At 49.0% G+C, this 18,923-nt stretch overlaps 1 protein-coding gene and 1 long non-coding RNA gene across 2 annotated transcripts; one reads left to right on the forward strand and one right to left on the reverse strand.

Annotated features, from left to right (window-relative positions):
- Window positions 1-4,817: 4,817 nt before the first annotated feature.
- LOC147652622 (uncharacterized) lies at window positions 4,818-12,762 on the reverse strand. Its single transcript, XR_015287930.1, has 2 exons — window positions 9,856-12,762; window positions 4,818-5,043 (listed from the first exon to the last, which is right to left on the reverse strand). It is a non-coding gene; the product is annotated as an uncharacterized LOC147652622 (long non-coding RNA).
- A 1,943-nt stretch (window positions 12,763-14,705) lies between these two features.
- FOXG1 (forkhead box G1) lies at window positions 14,706-17,614 on the forward strand. Its single transcript, XM_023927937.2, has one exon. The coding sequence runs from the start codon at window positions 15,250-15,252 to the stop codon at window positions 16,627-16,629; it is 1,380 nt and encodes a 459-aa protein (XP_023783705.2). The 5' UTR covers window positions 14,706-15,249; the 3' UTR covers window positions 16,630-17,614.
- Window positions 17,615-18,923: the final 1,309 nt, after the last annotated feature.

Below are 18,923 nucleotides of genomic sequence, written 5' to 3' on the forward strand. Positions count from 1 at the left end.
AAAAAGGGCCGGGGAGATGCTGGAGATGGATGGAGAGGACAGAGCTTACACCTGGGCTCGAGAGGTCTGTCCCCCAAAGCCCGGGCTCAGGCGCCGCTTGGCGTGGCGGGCGCTGGGCGCCGCAGGACGGGGACGCCAGGGCCGGGCCGGGGCTGCAGCAGAGGAACCGGGGCTCCGTCCTGGCCTGGGCCGGCGCTGCCTCCGCTCCCGACACGTGGAGGGACACTGCTTCGGAGGCTCTCGCCGAGGCCACTGCCGGGGCAGGCAGGACTGCCGGTAGCTCCGCAGCCCCCTCCGGCCGGCCCGCTGGGGCGGCGGGCCCTGGGAAAGGGGCCGGCAGGGTTTGCTCACTGCCCTCGGATGCAGGACATCCAGGGCGAGACGCACGGGAATGCTCCCAGGTATCCCTTAGAGACCTCCTGTGGCGGCCTCGGAGTGTTTCAGCCTCCTCCAAAGGAGTGGAGGGCAAGGATCCGCTTGGTGATAGCCCTGCTAACACCAGGCACACTGGCGGGCTCCTGAGAGCCCCCGGAAAGGGAAGCTGACATGAGGGCTCCCAGGGGTTCCCAGCGGACACCTTGTCCTCTCGTTCTCCTTCCCACCGCCGCTGTAGCGCGGGGCTGCCGAAGTGGGTTATCACCTGGGAAATTAGGGAGTGAAACCTAACTGCCTCTGCGGGAATCGGGAAAACACAAGGAAAAAAAAAAAAAATAAAAGAGAGAGGGAAGTTAAAAAAAAAAAAGGAGAGAGAGAAGGAAAAAAAAAAAAGGAGGGAAATTATAGGTCTCAAATTTTCCTTAATTTATCTGCCTAGGCTTCCAAGTAGGAGGGAAAACTAGCCCTTATCTTTTTTTGCGAAAGAAATTTCTGTGCATTCCCGATCGGAACCACATCTCTCCACTGCCAAGCAGCTCTCTTCCCACTATGTTCACATTAGGTATGATGTTCATAATAATAACAACAACCCCGAGAATTATGAGACAAGAGCACGTTTGACAGTGTTTGAGAAATTCAAATACAGCTGCATCGGCTTTGTCTCTGGTTCAGTCACATTTATTTCCCTAAGCTAGGCAGACAGCTTGAGTGAAGCATGACAATGAGGTTTGTAAATAGCAAATGGAAGGGTTTGCTGGGTTGTTGGGTTTATGTTGGTTTTTTTTTTTCTTCCTCCCCTCCCTGTTTGATTTTACTCTCAATCCAAATAACCTTCCTCAGTGAATGTTTCAGACAAGAGAATGTGAGCGGGAGGGGACGAGGGGGGCTTATAATTGCAGGTTCCCTTTGGAGCTGGAATTAAAACGCTGACGGCGTGTGTTGCACAGGAAAGGTGCAGAGGCAGACTCCGCTCTGACTGCAGGACGGCTGTGTTGTCACTGCCATGGCGTTTATTTACAGCCAAGCACTTGAGAGCAAACGACGCTTCAAAAGCGCCAGAGCTGGGGGCCCTACTCTCTATGCCGAGATGCCAGGAGCACCCCAGGCGGGAGAGGGACCCAGGCCCAGAAACCGGCTCCCTCCGCCGGGACCCCGCAGCCGCCCAAGGAGCGCCCCGGGACCGGCGCTGCCTCTGGGCAAATTCACATTCGCACCCTTCCTGCGCGACCCCAAGCGGGGCTGAGGGTAGGGGGGAGATCGGCTGGAAATGGCTCTTAGAGGGAATAGGTGAACATTAGGACAGCTAATTTCGATCGGTTACTCATGCCAGGTTCAAGTGCCCTGTGCTTGGCACTGCTCACAGACCTGTACCTCAACGAAAGCGCTCAGGATAGAATGAAATTAATAATTTCTTTTCCTTGCACCAGAATTCTCTCCCTTATGCAAGTCAGGTCGTCACTTCTACAGACCTCTTCTGCTTTCTCTGGGTGAGAAATGTATTCCTGTCTTTTATCAAGCTCTTACTCTCACCATCCCCGCAGCGCAGTCTCAGGAGAAAAAAAAAAAAAAACAAAAACAAAAACAACAAAACAAGCCAACAACCACCCAATTTACTTCAACTATTTAGACCAGTTAAAATAAATTTGCAAAAATGTCTGCAGCTCTTCAAAACTTTCCCTGCTTCCTTATCAAAGCCATCTTCCCAGTGGAAGAATTGGGACAGCTTGTTTATTTGTTTTGGGTTGTCTCAAAACTCTCTCAGTCTGTCACTTGTTATTGCCTAGTGTGCCCGTCTCCTCACGGCCGGCCTCCCCGGGAGATGCTGTGCTGCTGGCAGCTGGATCCGAGCTCAGAACTTCACCTGATGTACAAATAACCCCCAAAGTTTCCCGCAGAGACTATTGTGCTTTGCTAAGTTTTACTGAACATACCAGTAACTATTTTTCTTGAGCTCTTTTTAGGCACAGCGGCTTCAGCGAAAGCCTTTTCTTGTGGCTGCCATTGCAGTCTCTATTCATGAAGAAGGGCAGGAGACGGAGGTCGGAATCCTTGTCTTTTTCTGGAAGGGCAGGAGGGAGGAACGAGCGGATAAGCTTTGTCGCTTCGGGAAGCTCGTCGCGAAGCGGGAGAAGCCTGTCCCTGCTCCCCGTACGGCAAGGAACGAGACTGCAATAATAGAATACAAACATGTGTTTTGTTTTCCATTAAGTCGATAGACCAGACAAGGTCTGCCCCGGGGAAAAGATGACTTGAGCTGTTAATGAGAGCTGACACTAGGATTTAAATAGTGAAGGCTCCTTTCGCCAGCGGTGTCTCCGCAATATTGCTTTTTTTTTTTTTTTTTTTCTTTTTTTCTCTCCCCTCTTCTTCTTCACAGGTCTGGGAGGTGCCCCAGCAGTGCGCCCAGGGACGATGCCTTCCAGCGGGGACATCTCTCTGGGTGAGGGTGGCAGGAACTGCCACTCCCGCGCGTCTGCTTTTTTTTCACGGAGCTCCTTTGGAGGCGAAAGGAGGGAGACGAAATTGATTATAATTCTTTTCTCGGTGTCCCGTGTACGTAACTGGAAAACTGACCCATTTTGAACTGGTCCCAACACTGCACCGAGAACTTGAGGGCGTTTGAGGGGGAGCAAAGCGGGGGCTGACGCCTGACGGCGCGGCTGGCGCGGACGGGCCGGGGGTGCGGGAGCAGGGCCCTGTCCCCGGCTCTGCCTGTCCCCGGCTCTGCCTGTCCCCGGCTCTGCCTGTCCCCTGGATCTGCCGGTCCCCCAGCTCTGCCTGTCCCCGGAGCCGGGTTCTGGCGGCCCGTGGCCACTAGATGTCGCCGGCGCCGTTCGGATCTCGCTCCCTCCCCGCCGCAGCCCCCGAGCGCGGCCGCCGCGGCTCCGGCCCGCGGGCCCCGCTCCGCTCCGCTCCCCACAGGCCGGCCCGGCCGCACCGCACACGGGCCTCGCCTTCCCCGCGGGGACCGGCCCCGGGGGGAAACCTCGGAGTGCCAGGGACGGCAAGGCTTGCTGCGGCCCCGGCCGCGGCTGCCTCAGTTGGCGATAGGGCGGTCTGCTGGCTGAGGGGCTTTACGGTGGGAGTTTCAAGGATAAAAGGGTCACTGAGGAAGACGCGCAGCAGGTTCGAGCCGGAACCTCGGTAGCGCGTTCCCGTGCAGATGTGCGGAGTTTGTGCTTCGGCCGGCTCGCAGGGGCCAAAGGGCCGCGGGAGCTTGGCTCCCCGGGGACACGGTCCCATGGGTAAAGGCCACCGGGGTCCCCGCTCCGGTGGAGATCCGGTGCCGCCAGAGGCACATGCGAAGCACGAAGTCTGCGGCTGGCCCTGGGAAAAGCTCCCAAGCCGAGCATTTCTGTTGTGTGCGGTACCCGCATTTGCAGCCCGAACACGTAGGGAAAGGCTGACATCTGCGATTTGGTACGAGGCACCCGAGAAATGACAGACCTCCCGGTTCAGAGGGGCGCCCCCGCCTCGGCTCCCGGCGGGGGAGGGACCCAGCGAGCCCCGGCGGCGCCTGCGGGAGCAGCTTGCCCCAGGGAAGGAAACCTCCTCTCCTGAGCTCTCCTCAAGTCTGAAAACAGCTATACGACACAGTCTCTAGATTTGGAACGTTCACGGTCAATGCCCAGAAGTGAAAAGATAGAAGGGAACCTTCGGTATAAACTTTGAGCCTGATTCCAGTGGAAGTACAAATAACAATAGTTTCTAGGCTTTTATCCCCGGTTTACAAAATAACACTTAAAATCGAGGTTGCACCCTGGGTCATTTTCCTCAGCCTTTGTGCCAACGCACCTCTGCCTTTTGACTCTTCGCTGTATAGTTTATACACCACCCCCCTACCGCCCTCCCGAATTTTTCAAAGCCCATTCACATCACTGGCCTGAAGTAGAAAGAAAGCAGAGCTACTTTATTTTATAAGTGCTGGCGAAACCCGCCTGGGCAGGAGGGACCCTTGGGAGCCGGCAGTGAAGGCTCGGTCGGACCGAGCTCTCCTCAAGGCAGGAGGGACCCGCTCCCATCCTGTGGGGTCCCGCTGTGAGCACGCACACACACACCAGGAGCAGAAATCTGGAGACTTGTGGGGAGGGGAAATAAATTAAAAAAAAAAAAAAAATTAAGAGGGGAAAAAAAAAAAAGAAGAAGAATTCGTTCGGGGTTAAACCCGAAAATAATATTTTTTTAAAGCCGCCTGGCAGAGGAGTCCTGAAAGTTTCTTCTAGCTCTCTTCGTATTTTCTGTAGCCTGTAGTTTGTACTGGTCTGTTGGAGTCGCATCACGGGCATATGCCATTCCCATGGATTTGTGTTTGTATGGTCAAAATAGTAAAAGGCACTCTTCTTACTTCGATAGATTTCCGAGCCCTTGCTGGGCTACGGCTAAATGGCACCTTTAAGTACCAAGACATGGGGTAAAGGATGCATTGTAAGAGAGGATAGGAGTATGCTTGGCATAGCCGACATTTATTGAACTATCCAAAATTAAATAAGTTAGTTACAGATTAAGAAATGTTAGGTGTTCCATAACACAATTGTTGCACTGAAATTGAACTGCCTTCAATTAAGTTGTTTTGTTTTCAGGGCTGTTCTGCAAGCATCCTCCACACGGTTGGTGGAAAGGAGGGATCTCATGGGTTGTTCTGCATTTTCAGAGACGATCAAGTCAATCCTGAGAGGAGGAAAAAAAAAAAAAAAAAAGTAGCTTTAGAAGGAAAAAAACTGCTGTTTCGGGGAGTTCAATGAATTATTTTAAATGCCGTATCTCAGAGAAAAGGCCTCCTATAACAGATTCCTAGATCGTGTCAAATTATAACGAATCGAATCACAAGAAGCAATTACAAAGCAAATATTGTGATCGGTGTTGTGGGTAAAATCGGAGCCGGTTTTATAGAGGAATATTAACTCGGATTTATTTTTTTTTTAATCAACATTGATTAGAATGGTGTTAAGCCTAGAGACCTCTTCCTGTAGATGGCGTCCTTTGGGTACTGAGTAATCAATAATAGTACAGTCATACTCAGGAGACTTTATTAAGCTTTGGATAATAAAATAATTAATATATTTTTAGTTATATTTTTATTGAAAGTGAAAACCCCTGGATTTATCGTAAGCAAAAGTGTGTTTCTCCTTCACGTGGATGCAAATAAAAACTGTTTGAATAAATAAGTTGTTTCTGAACATTTTGTTGTCAAAGTGTTAAATGTCCCCGTCATTTTTATTCAAACACTAACATGATTACAGCCAATTATATATTCACCACTGTTCTTTATTTTAGAGTAATTGTACTTGTCACTAATAAAACAGAGACATAATGGATCGCTACTGTTCTGAATTTTAAAGCAATTTTCTGTAATTTGATTGAATTATACATCATTTCCACTACTTTTTTATTTCTATATTTTGAAATCCTATTTTCTTGAAAATTGCAGTTCTATTCCTGTTTTGTTGATCCTGAAGTAACGAAACCTTCTGTAACATTTATAAATAGAGCCTCGTCCCTTTTGAAATGTGGAAAATCATGATTTCAGTCCCAACATACTGAAAGCTTTAGATTAAAAATCTGAAAGTCCGGAGAAGTGCCTAAGCCAGAACGTTGCCTCAACGCGCTGTCCTTGGAAATGAGAAGCAGAACAAGCAATAAGGAAAAAAATCTTCAGTGTGCATAGGAAGGATTGATTACTTTATTGCAATGATTTGAGGAGTTTCTTGGGGCTCAAACACAGAAATACATCAAGACAAGCAGTTCAGGTGCTAGTATTTAGCACGGAAGAATAAAGACACGGGGAAAACACACGCCAATTACATTCTTCCAAGAATTTAGAGCCACAATAACACTGTCCGTATGTTCTTTTAGGTAGGAGATTAGAGGTGAGAAGCCCAGGAGTGACTTGGCTATCTTTAGGAACAGACAACAGAGATGCAGAACGGTGCAGAAGTATATGGAGATACCGTAAAAGCATACAAAATACTGCGGTGAGTTATTCTACTGCTCCTCGGGTTGTTTCTCTGAGAATGAGCTCTCAGAGGGCTGGAGTTTTGTTGTTGTTTTCCAAAGCGGAAAGCATGCCTTTAATTTAGCAATTGTATCAACCATCAACGCGGAGAGGTATGATCTGCGTTGTCGACAAACACAAATCAAAAAATGATACAAAGACTTTCACAAGTTAATTTCATATGACAAAACACGTGCCCACCACAACAGATAAAGTTGAACTATCGTTTGCAAACTGTGCGATTGCGTAAAAAGATATTTTTTAAGAACAGTCAAACACGAATGTTTTCTCCATTATTGTGTAAGGAAAAACTAAGGGAAGGCGCAGGAATGCGCGGGTGGCTCACTGTGAGATGCTTTCACTGAAGCTTTAGCGGGACACGACACCGACCTTCGGTGAGAACCACGCTTGTTGCTTTTGCGGATTCCCTCTGTACTCTAGCCACAGAAATTAACCTGTAGTCGCCATGGAAGGCAGAATAGTAATAATGACAATAATAAAATAACTACCAGTATCGTTTAATTAATTCCGACGTGTACAACGACTTGAGAGACTTTCCTTTGCCCTTTCATTCGTGTTTTGAAATAAATGTGAAAATAAATGTAATGTCATCCTCTACAACATTCTGCTAGAAGACAAATGGAAATTACTTATTTGTTGGAGTTTCCGTAGCTACGGCATGATTTCATTACTTGATGGCGTTTATAGCTCGATTACAATAAACACTGCTTTCTAAAAACTCCTAGGAAACATAAGCTCAGTGTGTGAGAGCGTCTATGCGAGTGCCCCATCTGAAAGACGGAGAGGAGAAAACACACAAAAGGGGATGCATCCCGGGAAAAATCTTTCTACGTTTTTCCTCTCCGCATTGTCAATGCCGGGAGAGTCTGTCTGCAGCCACTTCATTTTCTCGGTCAAATTATTATCGAGGCAAAACTACAAGCCCCAGGCTTTAGCGAGGCATGGTCCGTGCTCGGTGGGAGGGACACAAATGGGATTTAACTTGTTGCCAGTCATTTTTGTGTGTTTGTTTGTTTGTGCTGGTGCTTTAAAAGCGAAACAAATTCCAGAAACAAAGCGGGGGGGAGGGGGGAGGCCGGGGAGAGAGGGAGGAGGAAAACAAGCACTATATAAAAGGCATATCATATTAAAATAATACATGGACACACCCACTGATATCAAGGGTACGGTATCAGCCCTTCCCCAAGAAACTTATTTCTAAGTGGTAGCGGTTATAATCATCCAACAAGCCCCTTGCCATCACTCCCCCCTCCCTCCGCTAAAGAAAGGAAGAATGAAAGAAAGAAAACATGGAGACCACCCTGCCCGATATAAAAAGTGTTCAGAACAAGCTACACAAAGAGGCAGATCCTGCGAGCCCTACTCGTGCCAGGACACCAAGGAGCGAGCAGGGTCCGCTTTCCGAGCAGCCTCACCGGCGCTAGCGCCAGCCCCAGCATCCCGACACCCGCCAGGCGCGGCTGCGGCCGCGAGCGAGAAGCGGCACCTCACGCCTGAGCCCCGGCAAGGGGAAAGCCATCATCCTTACTCCGAGGCTGCCGAACGACTTCTCCTAGAGGGGTGTACAATCGATTGAGCCTTTCTTTCTACACCGGGCGTTTTGCTGTGGTTACAAGGGGAGCCCGGGGCGGGGGAAGATAGGAGGACGGGGGGAGGATAATGCGCTTTTGTGGGCCCTAAAACACGGATCCGCAGCTGACCCGGCCGAGTCCGAGACCCCGGCGAGCCGAGGGGTGCGGTGGAGGCGCGGTGCGGGGCCAGGGCCCGGCGGGACGGAGCGGCGGCGGGCGCGGCACGGCCAGGTAGGACGGGCGGATGGATGGGCACCCCGGGCACCCGCGCCCCCCCGCGCCCGGATGCCTTTGGCGGAGCGACCGAGTGGGAACAGCGCTGGAAGAAAGAGAGAGACCGATCTGTCCTTCTGCTGGGGAGGGGGTGGAAGTCGGGGAGAGGGGGGCGGGTGGAGGAGGGGGGAAAGGGCGTCTTTTCTCTCGAGTCGCCGAAAAACTGCAAAACCAGATCCATGTGTCACTTGCCAAACATTACGTTTATAGGAGGCTAAAGAGCTTTAGAACAACACCGTGAAAATATTCCAGCAACAGTTTCTTAGGAGTCAAAGAGCAGCTAGAGGTCTTCTTCAAGCACTACTTGGGGTTTGTTTTGTTGGGTTTTTTTTCTCTCCAGGTCTTTCTTTTTCCCCCTAGTATTTTATTTCACGTCTTTGCTTCAACATCACAACGCCGACAAAAGCACCGGCCTAGAATGTTTTAACAGTAAACCCAAGAGAATATAAAATTATGTATTTAAACCTCGAGAACAGAACAAGGCTATTAACTTGTTAATTTCTCTCTCGCATTTTATTATCGTCGTCTGCATAACTCTGTCGATAATTCTTATAGGATATTTTAAAATTTTGCTCGATTTCTGAATTAAGGACCGCTTTCATAACGCAGGTATAGCAATTGCCTATGCAGGTGCAACCTCTTTTTTCTGCACACTGGCATATAAAATAATAGCCATATGTAGGATCTAAAAACCCGCAGGTCTTCAAGTTGGCAGTGAGTATAAAAATATTCTGTTCTGAAAAATTCTGGCACTGGCAACTGAACACAATAAATCTAGTGGATGCTCTACACTCCCTAGACAGGCTTTCTGTGGATGACATTCTACAGCTACAGGAATAAATAAATAAAATCTTCAGCTTTTAATTAAGGCGATTTAATTCAGACCTCTCCACTCGGCGTAGTCGCCGTGGGAAATGTATACTCCAATGTTTACTCGGATCTCTTTCTGTCACTATTCTGTCTTGTTTTACGCTTACGACATCAGCAAAGCTTTCTGGCCCCTACAGCCATTGTTTCCCATTTCGACGTTCTCCGTTCAACCTCTGCCCGCCCAAGAAACTCCCTAAAGTTCAACAGGAGGGGAACCCGGTGCACTTAGTTTATTAATGTCATTGTTTTAACGCTACCTCTCCCCTAGTTGCGCAGGCTCCTCTAAGGCATACAGTGCCCCGCTGGCGGTTCCTTATGGTACAGTGCAGCTTCTCAAAAGATCATCGGATGGAGAAATTTAGCTCTTTTTGAAACATTTAAGTAACTGAGCAATTAGTTCTGAATGGGGTGGGGGGAGGGAACACTAGAGAGCTTAAATAATGGGGGGGGGGGGGGAGGAAGGGGGGAGACACAACACAGCTAGCCCGAAAACAACAGGGATGTGTATGCATGGGAGTGAAACTTAAAAGGTTTGTATTTAAAGTGTGCTTGCAAGGTCTTCGGCACAATATGTGCTCTTTCCCTAAAGGTTCACCGAGTGCCAATAACCATTAGTCATCCTGTAAGGACCTTTCATTACAGATTTATCTTTAGGAGGAGTTCCCCGAAAGGAACATAGCTGCGGATTTCAAACCCGGTCCAGTTCCAGTTACACAGTGCGTACCTGCTGCAATAGAAGGGAGAGATACTTACCAGAGTTTCGGGAGTGCGCGGATAGCACCGAGGTCTCTGCAGTGTTCCTTTCCTCGGCGGAATACTGTCTTGCATCCGAGGCAGTTCCCAGTCTATATTTGATATTAACAGCCTCAAACACGAGGCTCTCCCATAGACATTTTTTTCCAGGGTTTTCAAGCAAATTTCTCGGTGCCACAATGTTATGATGGAAGGATGCTGAAATGACAGGCCTCGTAGACGCTTGTCTTAATCATCGGCTTCTTAATTTAGTTTTAGTGCTGTGGTTTTGTGTGTGTGTGCGTGTGTGTCTGCGCTTGTGTGCGCGCAAGAGAAGCCTCTGACAACCTGCAGCTTCCTAATGACTGACGAGGCAGGGCTGCTGCAGCAAAGTAACACTTCCCTGGTGTGAAGACCTCTTACTGGGAAGTTTAGTTCACTACTGTTCTCGCAATCCTAATCGTATAACTTGTAACTAAAACCCATGGAAGAAGGATATAGCATGCTAAATAGACTAACTTCTAATCACTAGAAGCTGTTGAGGATTAACTGGAAGCTGGCTAGAGGCGGACACCTAAACTTAAATCTACAAATGCGGAGAGAAGTCTGGACCATTGAATGCCTCTTCCTCTCCCTCTTTGCCTCCATTCATCCATCCATCCACCTTCAGTCCCATTCACCCCTCTTCAAAATGTTTGACTACCTCTTTCTCTTTGTTAGCGCACTGCTCGGTCCCCATTCGCCATGCCTTAGCAGCAGGGTATCAGTATCTGCTGAGCAGTCCTTACCTTAATTGCCCAGGTAACCTGGAATAAATAAGGCAAGCTTATAGTCAAGGGGGAATAGAATTATATAAGCGTACATGGAGGCATTTACTGTCCCGAATGTGATATTACTGATCGTTAAACCAAAGTGTCCCGACTCGTTTCGTGGACGCATGATGCCATCGAAGCGTGGTTATTAAATACCCTTTCTTCAGGGCTGAAAAAAAAAAACCTCATTCATTTCTTAAGCTGTCAGTACATTTTAGCAGCTTAACCGCCTTGAAAGAGCCCGAGAGTACAGAGCCACTATACCCGTGTGAAGGGGGACTGAAGGCTGAAGCTGGGGCGGGGGATGGTGCAAGGGAAGTACGCTATATGCATTAAGTGTACACTGGAGAGGGTCTTTTCTCCTTTGGCCTTTAATTTAAAAACAAAATAAAAAATTTTTTAAAAAAAAAAAAAAGAAAAAAAAAAAAAAAAAAGGCGGGGGGAGGGCGGGGGGAGAAAAGTATGTGGTTGAAACACTATCCCTACGAGTTATACCCAAGAGCTGCACGGAGACCGCTGTTGAATGGCACTTCAGCCAGGACGTTTCAGCTCAGCTATTCAGCCCCATCCTGACCCCGGAGCTGGATATTCTCAGTCCATCCCCGCCGCTCGGTTCGGTGGATCCGCAGCGTCGATGAGCGTGCAGGTGAGGCATCATTCACACTCTGCAGAGAGCCGGCTCCCCTCTGCACACCCACCCGTATTTCACACGGCTGGGGGCTGCGTGCCTCTGTTCCACACGTAAGCTTCTGTTCCAAACACTCCACAAAATCTTCCCTGTTAGAAAATGCTGCCATGAGGGACTTCCTTAAGGGAATTCGGGTTTAGCTAAAGTTGAGCGGTCAAAAACCTGCACTGCCCCGACGCACAAAGGTACCACTGAAGTGGAGTCGTGTTCGGGGCAGAGCACAGGAAGGGACTGGCATTAGAGCAAGACCCCCGCATTTCCAAAGCAAATATCTCTAGTTTTATAAACAGTGCGTTTTCTGCCGAAGGAGAGGGGGGAAAAACCCCAAAAGAATAAAAAAATAAAAAAATAATTTAAAAAAATATTCGAAAGTTAAAGTCCAGCAGAAATTATAATTGACGTGGCTTCTCTTACATATCCTTTTCTCTCCTGTAAACAATGAATTAATCTTCATGGACTTAGAAAGATATGTACTACATATTGGACAAAACATTTCCTTTTTTGGTAGAACTGTATACCCATGGCATTAAAAGAAAAATATAAATCCTAAGTTTGTGCACAGAGTTTTATTCCGCACCCATGATAAATGACCGAATGTTAAATCTACATCATCAAATGTTTTTAAAGTGTGCTTCTTGCGATGTTAGCCTTTTGCCCAGAAATGCAAAAAAGATAAAACTTCTATTTTCTTCCCCGCTACATTTTCATCCCTGATCACAACACAAAGTAAACTCAGCTTTGACCTAAGAAACACCTCAAGGCATTAAAATTTCAACAGGCAATGTCAGTGTTACATTAAACAAGAACTCCTCCAGTTCGCTACAGAGCTGGGATTTGAATAAAACGTTCAATGTTAACAAACAATACACACGTTTGGCACTTTGTGTATTAAATGGATCAAAGAGATTTGATAAGGCACAATACACCATTTGTACAGACCTGATTGAGTTAATATAATATCAGCAAATTTTACAACGAAATGAATCTGTTTCTTTTCTTTGTGTTTAAAACCAGCACAGATTACAAATTTTAATGATCTGAAAATGTTTGGTATACAAAATCATGCTTATTTCAGTATTAGCAAAAACACAAGAAATTTTTCAACACAAACACCCAGCTGTGTCTATTTTAAAAGCAGTTCAATGACAGCTTGCACTTATGAGCATGCAATCAGCTAATTTCGCTTTTTTTTCTTCTGTGTTAATCAACACTTTCCTTCCTGCATATCAGAGTACAAATAGTATAGTTACTCCACATCAGTAAATGTTTACGTAACCTGTCCTTTCTCAAGAATCTGGTTACACCGAATCATTACATGCTAGACCGAGTAGGAAAACGCACTGGGCCCAGCCACCCTAATGGGATCCTAGTGCACCATAATGACACATATTAGTTAATGATGATCATAATCATAATAATATGCAGGAAGCTTACCTTTCCTCTTACCCCTTGCCATGGTGGAGTCATATAGTATCTTCTGCATTGCACTCTTCTTCAAGAGAAATCCCATACATTGACTTCAGTGTTGAGGAACGAAGTCATTATAAATTGTCATGATTAAAAAAAAAAAGTAAACAAAAACCCTGAATTTCTGAAAAAAAAAAAAATCCAAAACCAAACAACAAACAATGGAAAAAAGAGTGGTTGTTGATCATTAACTTGTGTGTGTGTGTGTCAGTAGCAACCTGTTATGAAATTGGTTAAATAAATACAATTGTGGTAAGGTCATTCGAGGTTAATCCAATGCACAGAGTTCATGCCATCCCCAATTGCAATTGTTTATTACCGGTCCATTTTACTTGTCCTCGTTATTTACTCTCTCTTTCTCACACTCGCTTTTCCTCCCTCCCTCGTACACACACATACACAAACACATATATAAAACGCACGTCCGCACAGAACCACATTCATTGCATTGCGCTCTAACCTGAATTTCTGAATTTCCTTGGAATAAATTGTTTTAGCTGGGGTTGAGCTGCACGTATTGTTTCTACGGAGCATCTTTTCCTCCAGCACAAACGTGAAGCAGCTTAACGCGGTGCTAGACGTTTGCCACAGCTTTGGTCTGAACGCGATCAGCACGCTCTCTGTCCATTACATTTCTCCTTTCCGAGTAAGACCGCTGTGCGATGTATTTCATTTTGTTTTCCGCTTGATTTTTTTGTTCCCGTGCTGACAGTACAAACCGATATGCTGCGGACGATTAATAGCCAGCCCTTTGGTCCCGGCAAAGCGCAGCCGTGAGCCCGAGCCTGTATCACCGAGTCTGCTTGTGGAAAGCGGCGGTGCCAGACCCTTTCCCTGCCCCTGGAGCAGCCGGCCCGCTGCCGCCCGCCCTTACCCCTTCTCCCAGCAAAACTCAACCCCGCGGAACTCAGACCCCGTGGCCAGGCCCACGGGCCGGGCCGGCAGGAAAGCGCAGTGTCGATTCATGGGCTACCAATGCCAACGTTTATTTTGTACGCCCGGCGCGGCCTGCGCTCGGCCGCCTCGGTCAGGCCGGCAGAGCGAAGGAGGCGGACGGAGCCCGACGCCTCCCGCGTGGCTCTGGCGGCCGCGCAAGGGAAGCGGCGTCCGAGCGGGAGCGGCGCGGGGCTGAGAGGGCGGCGGCGGGCAGGGAGCGCCAAGCCCGGCTCCGGCCGCCGGTGACACGGGCCGAGAGCAGGGGAGGAGATGGGCCGCTCGTTCCCGAGCCTCCCGACTCACAGTCCGGAGAGCGGCGGGCACGGCCCGAGCGGGCCGGAGCAGACCCCGTCTTCCCCCGGCAGGCCGCGGGCAGCGCTGCCGCGGCCCGCGTCCGTGCCGCCGCCTGCGTCCCGTCCGGGTTGTATTGTTTTCTCCCCCGGTAAAATAACAAACAGAAACAACCGGGCCTGGGAAAATAAACTCGCCGAGCGACTTCGGCGGGATCCGCAAAGTAGTACCTCCGCCACCACCGGTGTGCCGCGGCCGCTTCACCCACCCGGCCTCCCACCCCGCCTCCTTCGTCGCCAGAGGAAGGGGCAAAGCGGCTCGTGGCAACTTGAGTCCGCCGGAGGAACTAGGGGAGCGGGCGGCCGGGCCGGGCCCGCCGCGGCGGGACGGGCGCGAGTTGATCGGCGCGGGGGGGATTTGTGCTGGCGGCGGAGGCCGGGAGGGGGGGGCACGGGGCGGGGGGCGCGCGCACCGCGCGGTGATGCGCCCCTGCGCCGGTATCAGTGCGCCGCGGGAGCCGCGGCGGCGGCGGGGGCGGGGCGCGCGGGGCGGGGCGGGGCGGGGCGGCGCGCCGCCATTGGCCGGCGGGCGGGCAGACGCGCGGGCACGCCGCCGGCCCTGATTGGGCGGCCGGTGGGAAAGGTTAAACCAAAAAATGTTTTACAGCCCCGGTGCGTGCCGGCAGCTCTGAAATTAATTGCGGCCGGGGCGGGCTGTATCGCCCGTCTGCCTCGCTCCGCGCCGGCCCGCGGCGGCTGCTGCTCCCTCCTGCCTCCCCCTGCGCTGCCGTGCCGGGGGAACCGGGCACCATGAAGTAGCTTTTTTTTTTTTTTTTTTTTTTTTTTGTGTGTGTCTGTGTTTGTGTGTTGTTGCTTTTTTTTTTTTTTTTTTTTTTTTTTAGGTTTCTGAGGGTTTTTTCCCGTTTTTACCTTTTTTTTTTTTTTTTTTTTTTTTTCTCTCCGCTCCGACTCGGTTTGATTTTTCTCTGATCGGTGATTATTATTATTACTATTATTTTTTCCCTCCCCGGCGGTTCCTGTCCGTGCTACATGACTTGCCAGCGCTTGAGACTGCTGTCCAACTGCGCTGCCGCCGCCACCGCCGCCGGTGGTGCCGCCGCCGCCGCCTCGGCCACCGCCACCGCTTCGGCCGCCGCCTCCGCCGCCGCCCCGCGCGCAGCTCCCTCGGCCGCCGCAACTTTCCCCCTCAGACTAGTGTGTGATGTTGGACATGGGAGATAGGAAGGAAGTGAAAATGCTGCCGAAATCCTCCTTTAGCATAAACAGCCTGGTTCCCGAAGCCGTCCAGAGCGACAACAACCACAGCAGCCACAGCCACCACAACAGCCACCACCCCCATCACCACCACCATCACCACCACCACCACCACCACCCGCCGCCGCAGCAGCCCCAGCGAGCGGCCGCAGCCGAGGAGGAGGACGAGGAGAAGGGGCAGCACCTCCTGCCGCCCCCCACCGCCGCCGCCTCCGGCGCCCTGGAGGTGGCCAAGGCGGACATGCTGGCGGGCAAAGGCGAGGCGGGCGCGGCGGTGGCGGCGGCGGCGGAGCTGGAGGAGAAGGAGAAAGCGGCCGAGGAGAAGAAGGGGGCGGCGGAGGGGGCCAAGGACGGGGAGAGCGGGAAGGAGGGGGAGAAGAAGAACGGCAAGTACGAGAAGCCGCCGTTCAGCTACAACGCGCTCATCATGATGGCCATCCGGCAGAGCCCCGAGAAGCGCCTCACGCTCAATGGCATCTACGAGTTCATCATGAAGAACTTCCCCTACTACCGGGAGAACAAGCAGGGCTGGCAGAACTCCATTCGGCACAACCTCTCGCTCAATAAGTGCTTCGTCAAGGTGCCCCGCCACTACGACGACCCGGGCAAAGGGAACTACTGGATGCTGGACCCCTCCAGCGACGACGTCTTCATCGGGGGCACCACCGGCAAGCTCCGCCGGCGCTCCACCACCTCTCGGGCCAAGCTGGCCTTTAAGCGAGGCGCCCGGCTCACCTCCACCGGACTGACATTCATGGATAGGGCAGGATCCTTGTACTGGCCTATGTCCCCCTTCCTCTCCCTGCACCACCCCCGGGCCAGCAGCACTTTGAGTTACAATGGGACCACGTCCGCCTACCCCAGCCACCCCATGCCCTACAGCTCAGTGTTGACTCAAAACTCCTTGGGAAACAACCACTCCTTTTCCACGTCTAATGGGTTAAGTGTTGATAGACTAGTCAATGGAGAGATACCTTATGCCACTCATCACCTCACAGCAGCAGCTCTGGCCGCCTCAGTGCCGTGTGGCTTGTCAGTTCCCTGCTCCGGCACCTATTCCCTAAACCCCTGCTCTGTAAATCTCCTAGCAGGACAGACGAGTTACTTTTTCCCCCACGTTCCTCACCCTTCAATGACTTCTCAAAGCAGCACTTCAATGACGGCCAGGGCAGCCTCCTCCTCCACGTCGCCACAGGCGCCCTCCACTCTCCCCTGTGAGTCCTTAAGACCTTCTTTGCCAAGTTTTACAACGGGACTTTCCGGAGGACTTTCTGATTATTTCACACATCAAAATCAGGGGTCTTCTTCAAACCCTTTAATACATTAACATCCATGGGATCAGACTGTAAGTGAACATTTTACACACATTTGCATTGTAAATGATAATTAAAAGGAAAAAAAAAAGCAAAACAAAAAAGTCCAGGTATTTTTTATTAAGTCCCCCATTTTCTGTACGTTTGTTCAGTCTTTAGGGTTGTTTATTATTCCACCAAGGTGAGGAGTGTCAGCAAGGTGCAATGTGGGGAGATTGCATTGTAGACTATGAAGTTTGGAAGACAAAATTATAGTAGAATGTGTATCTAAATAGTGACTGCTTTTGCAATTTTTTACTCAAATATGATAAGTCTATCACTAAAAGCCGCCCGATTCTCCATGTTTGCAGTATTATAAGTTATCATGGATATGTCGGTGGGTGCAGACCTTGAAAGAAAATAGAAAACCAAATCAAACCACTAAATTTATGAAAAGTATAAAAAACTTAAAACAGAATTTGTATTTAAGCAGAATTAATACTGAAAAAATGCCCAAGATCTACTTTTGGCCATTTATTATTTTATTATTTTCTTTACCGAATTGCTTTTTTTTTTTTGTTGTTCATTTGTTTTGTTTGTTTACTTTTAGACCAAAGATTGGGTTTTAGAAAATGCACTCAGTGTACGAAGTAATTTAAAAAAAAAAAAAAAAAACAGCAACATTATTTCAGTTTGCAGCACTGCCCGTTCAAATGAATCAGAAGGGGACAAAATTAATGATTGCCTTCAGTTTGTGTTGTGTATATTTTGATGTATGTGGTCACTAACAGGTCACCTTTATTTTTTTTCTAAATGTAGTGAAATGTTAATACCTATTGTACTTATAGGTAAACCTTGCAAATATGTAACCTGTGTTGCGCAAAAGCCGCATAAATTTGAGTGATTGTTAATGTCGTCTTAAAATTTCTTGATTGTGATACTGTGGTCATATGCCCGTGTTTGTCACTTACAAAAATGTTTACTATGAACACACAGAAATAAAAAAATAGGCTAAATTCATATATACTTGATAGTTTTTTTGTCTCTTTTATTAACCCTAATGTGGCAGAGGCTTTAAAGTTACAGTGAGATAGATCAGAGCGCTGCTTATTGCACAGTCCACCATTTTTCATATGCTCCTTTCTTTCTCCCCCCGCCCCCTCCCATGCTGTCTTTAACTGCAGTATTTTCAAATGGAAAGGATCACGGTGTTTAATCAAACACCGTGGCCACTATTTTGATGTCCGTTTTGGGGCAGAACTCTTATAAAGTCTGCTTAAAAATTGTTAGTAGGAGCTAGGGCGTCTTACTAAAATCTGACTTAGGCTGGAAATGCTTAACATTGCGTATGTATGCATATATACATGCATACATACACAATTTAAGCACACATTGGGAAAAAAGCCAAGGTGCGCTGTTGTATAGGTACGTGTTCTTCCTGCAATCTCTGAAATGCATTCAAAGACTTATTTCTCCTGAAAGAAATTAATTTCGTCTCTATGATGACTGGAGATATATTGGCGAAGGATGTGTATGTGTGCGTATATACACACACATATTAGCTATCATATGCTCGTTCGACCAAATCTAGCGAGCTATGATAGGTCCGTGTATAAAATCTAAGGGGAATCTTGCAGGAGCTCTCCTCCGGGAGTGTCTGGGCTGTATGTACGGATATAGTTGTGGTGCTGCGGGCACTTTGAGGCTCGCTGCGAGTAGCGGGATTTTTTGGCAGGCGGCTCCGGGCTCGGCCCCTGGGGCCGCCCGGGGGGGGCAGGAGCGGAGCGCGCTGAGGTGCTGAAGGCGTCACGTGACACCCTGCCTCGCATCCCCGTGTTTAAACCTTTTAGGGGCTAAAAACAACCCAGCAAACAAACAAACAAAGAAAAAGAACCGACAAATCGAGCCTGCGTGGATGCGCTTACGTGCAAAGTTTTGAAAAAAGGGGATCTTTTTCTCTCAGCCCAGTAACTCGCGCAGGCGTCCCTGAGAAAGCTCCTGAGAATCGATCCATTAGTTTTGAGGGGGCAACGCTGCTAGTAATTTTAAGAAGCGTTTAATCCTTGAAAGAATTGGTGTCTTGATGAGTTTAGGGAAGCCTATAAAAGCCACAACTCTTGAAAATAATTAGAAAACTTGTGCGAAAGGTTTAGGAACTAATTGGATCCCGCGGTGAGTCCGCAGAGGACAAGTTGTTCATTTGTTACGTTTGTAGCCTAAACCGAGCTCTGCAGCAGCGCAATAAATCGGCGACTGCTCACAATAGGCCCAATGAAAAATAATCTTTAGGTCGGAGATGTTATCGCAAACGCTTTAAAGAGCTTATTTT

The sequence above is a fragment of the Cyanistes caeruleus genome, chromosome 6, assembly GCF_971803275.1.
Source record: "Cyanistes caeruleus chromosome 6, bCyaCae1.hap1.1, whole genome shotgun sequence".
Taxonomy (NCBI): Eukaryota; Metazoa; Chordata; class Aves; order Passeriformes; family Paridae; genus Cyanistes; species Cyanistes caeruleus.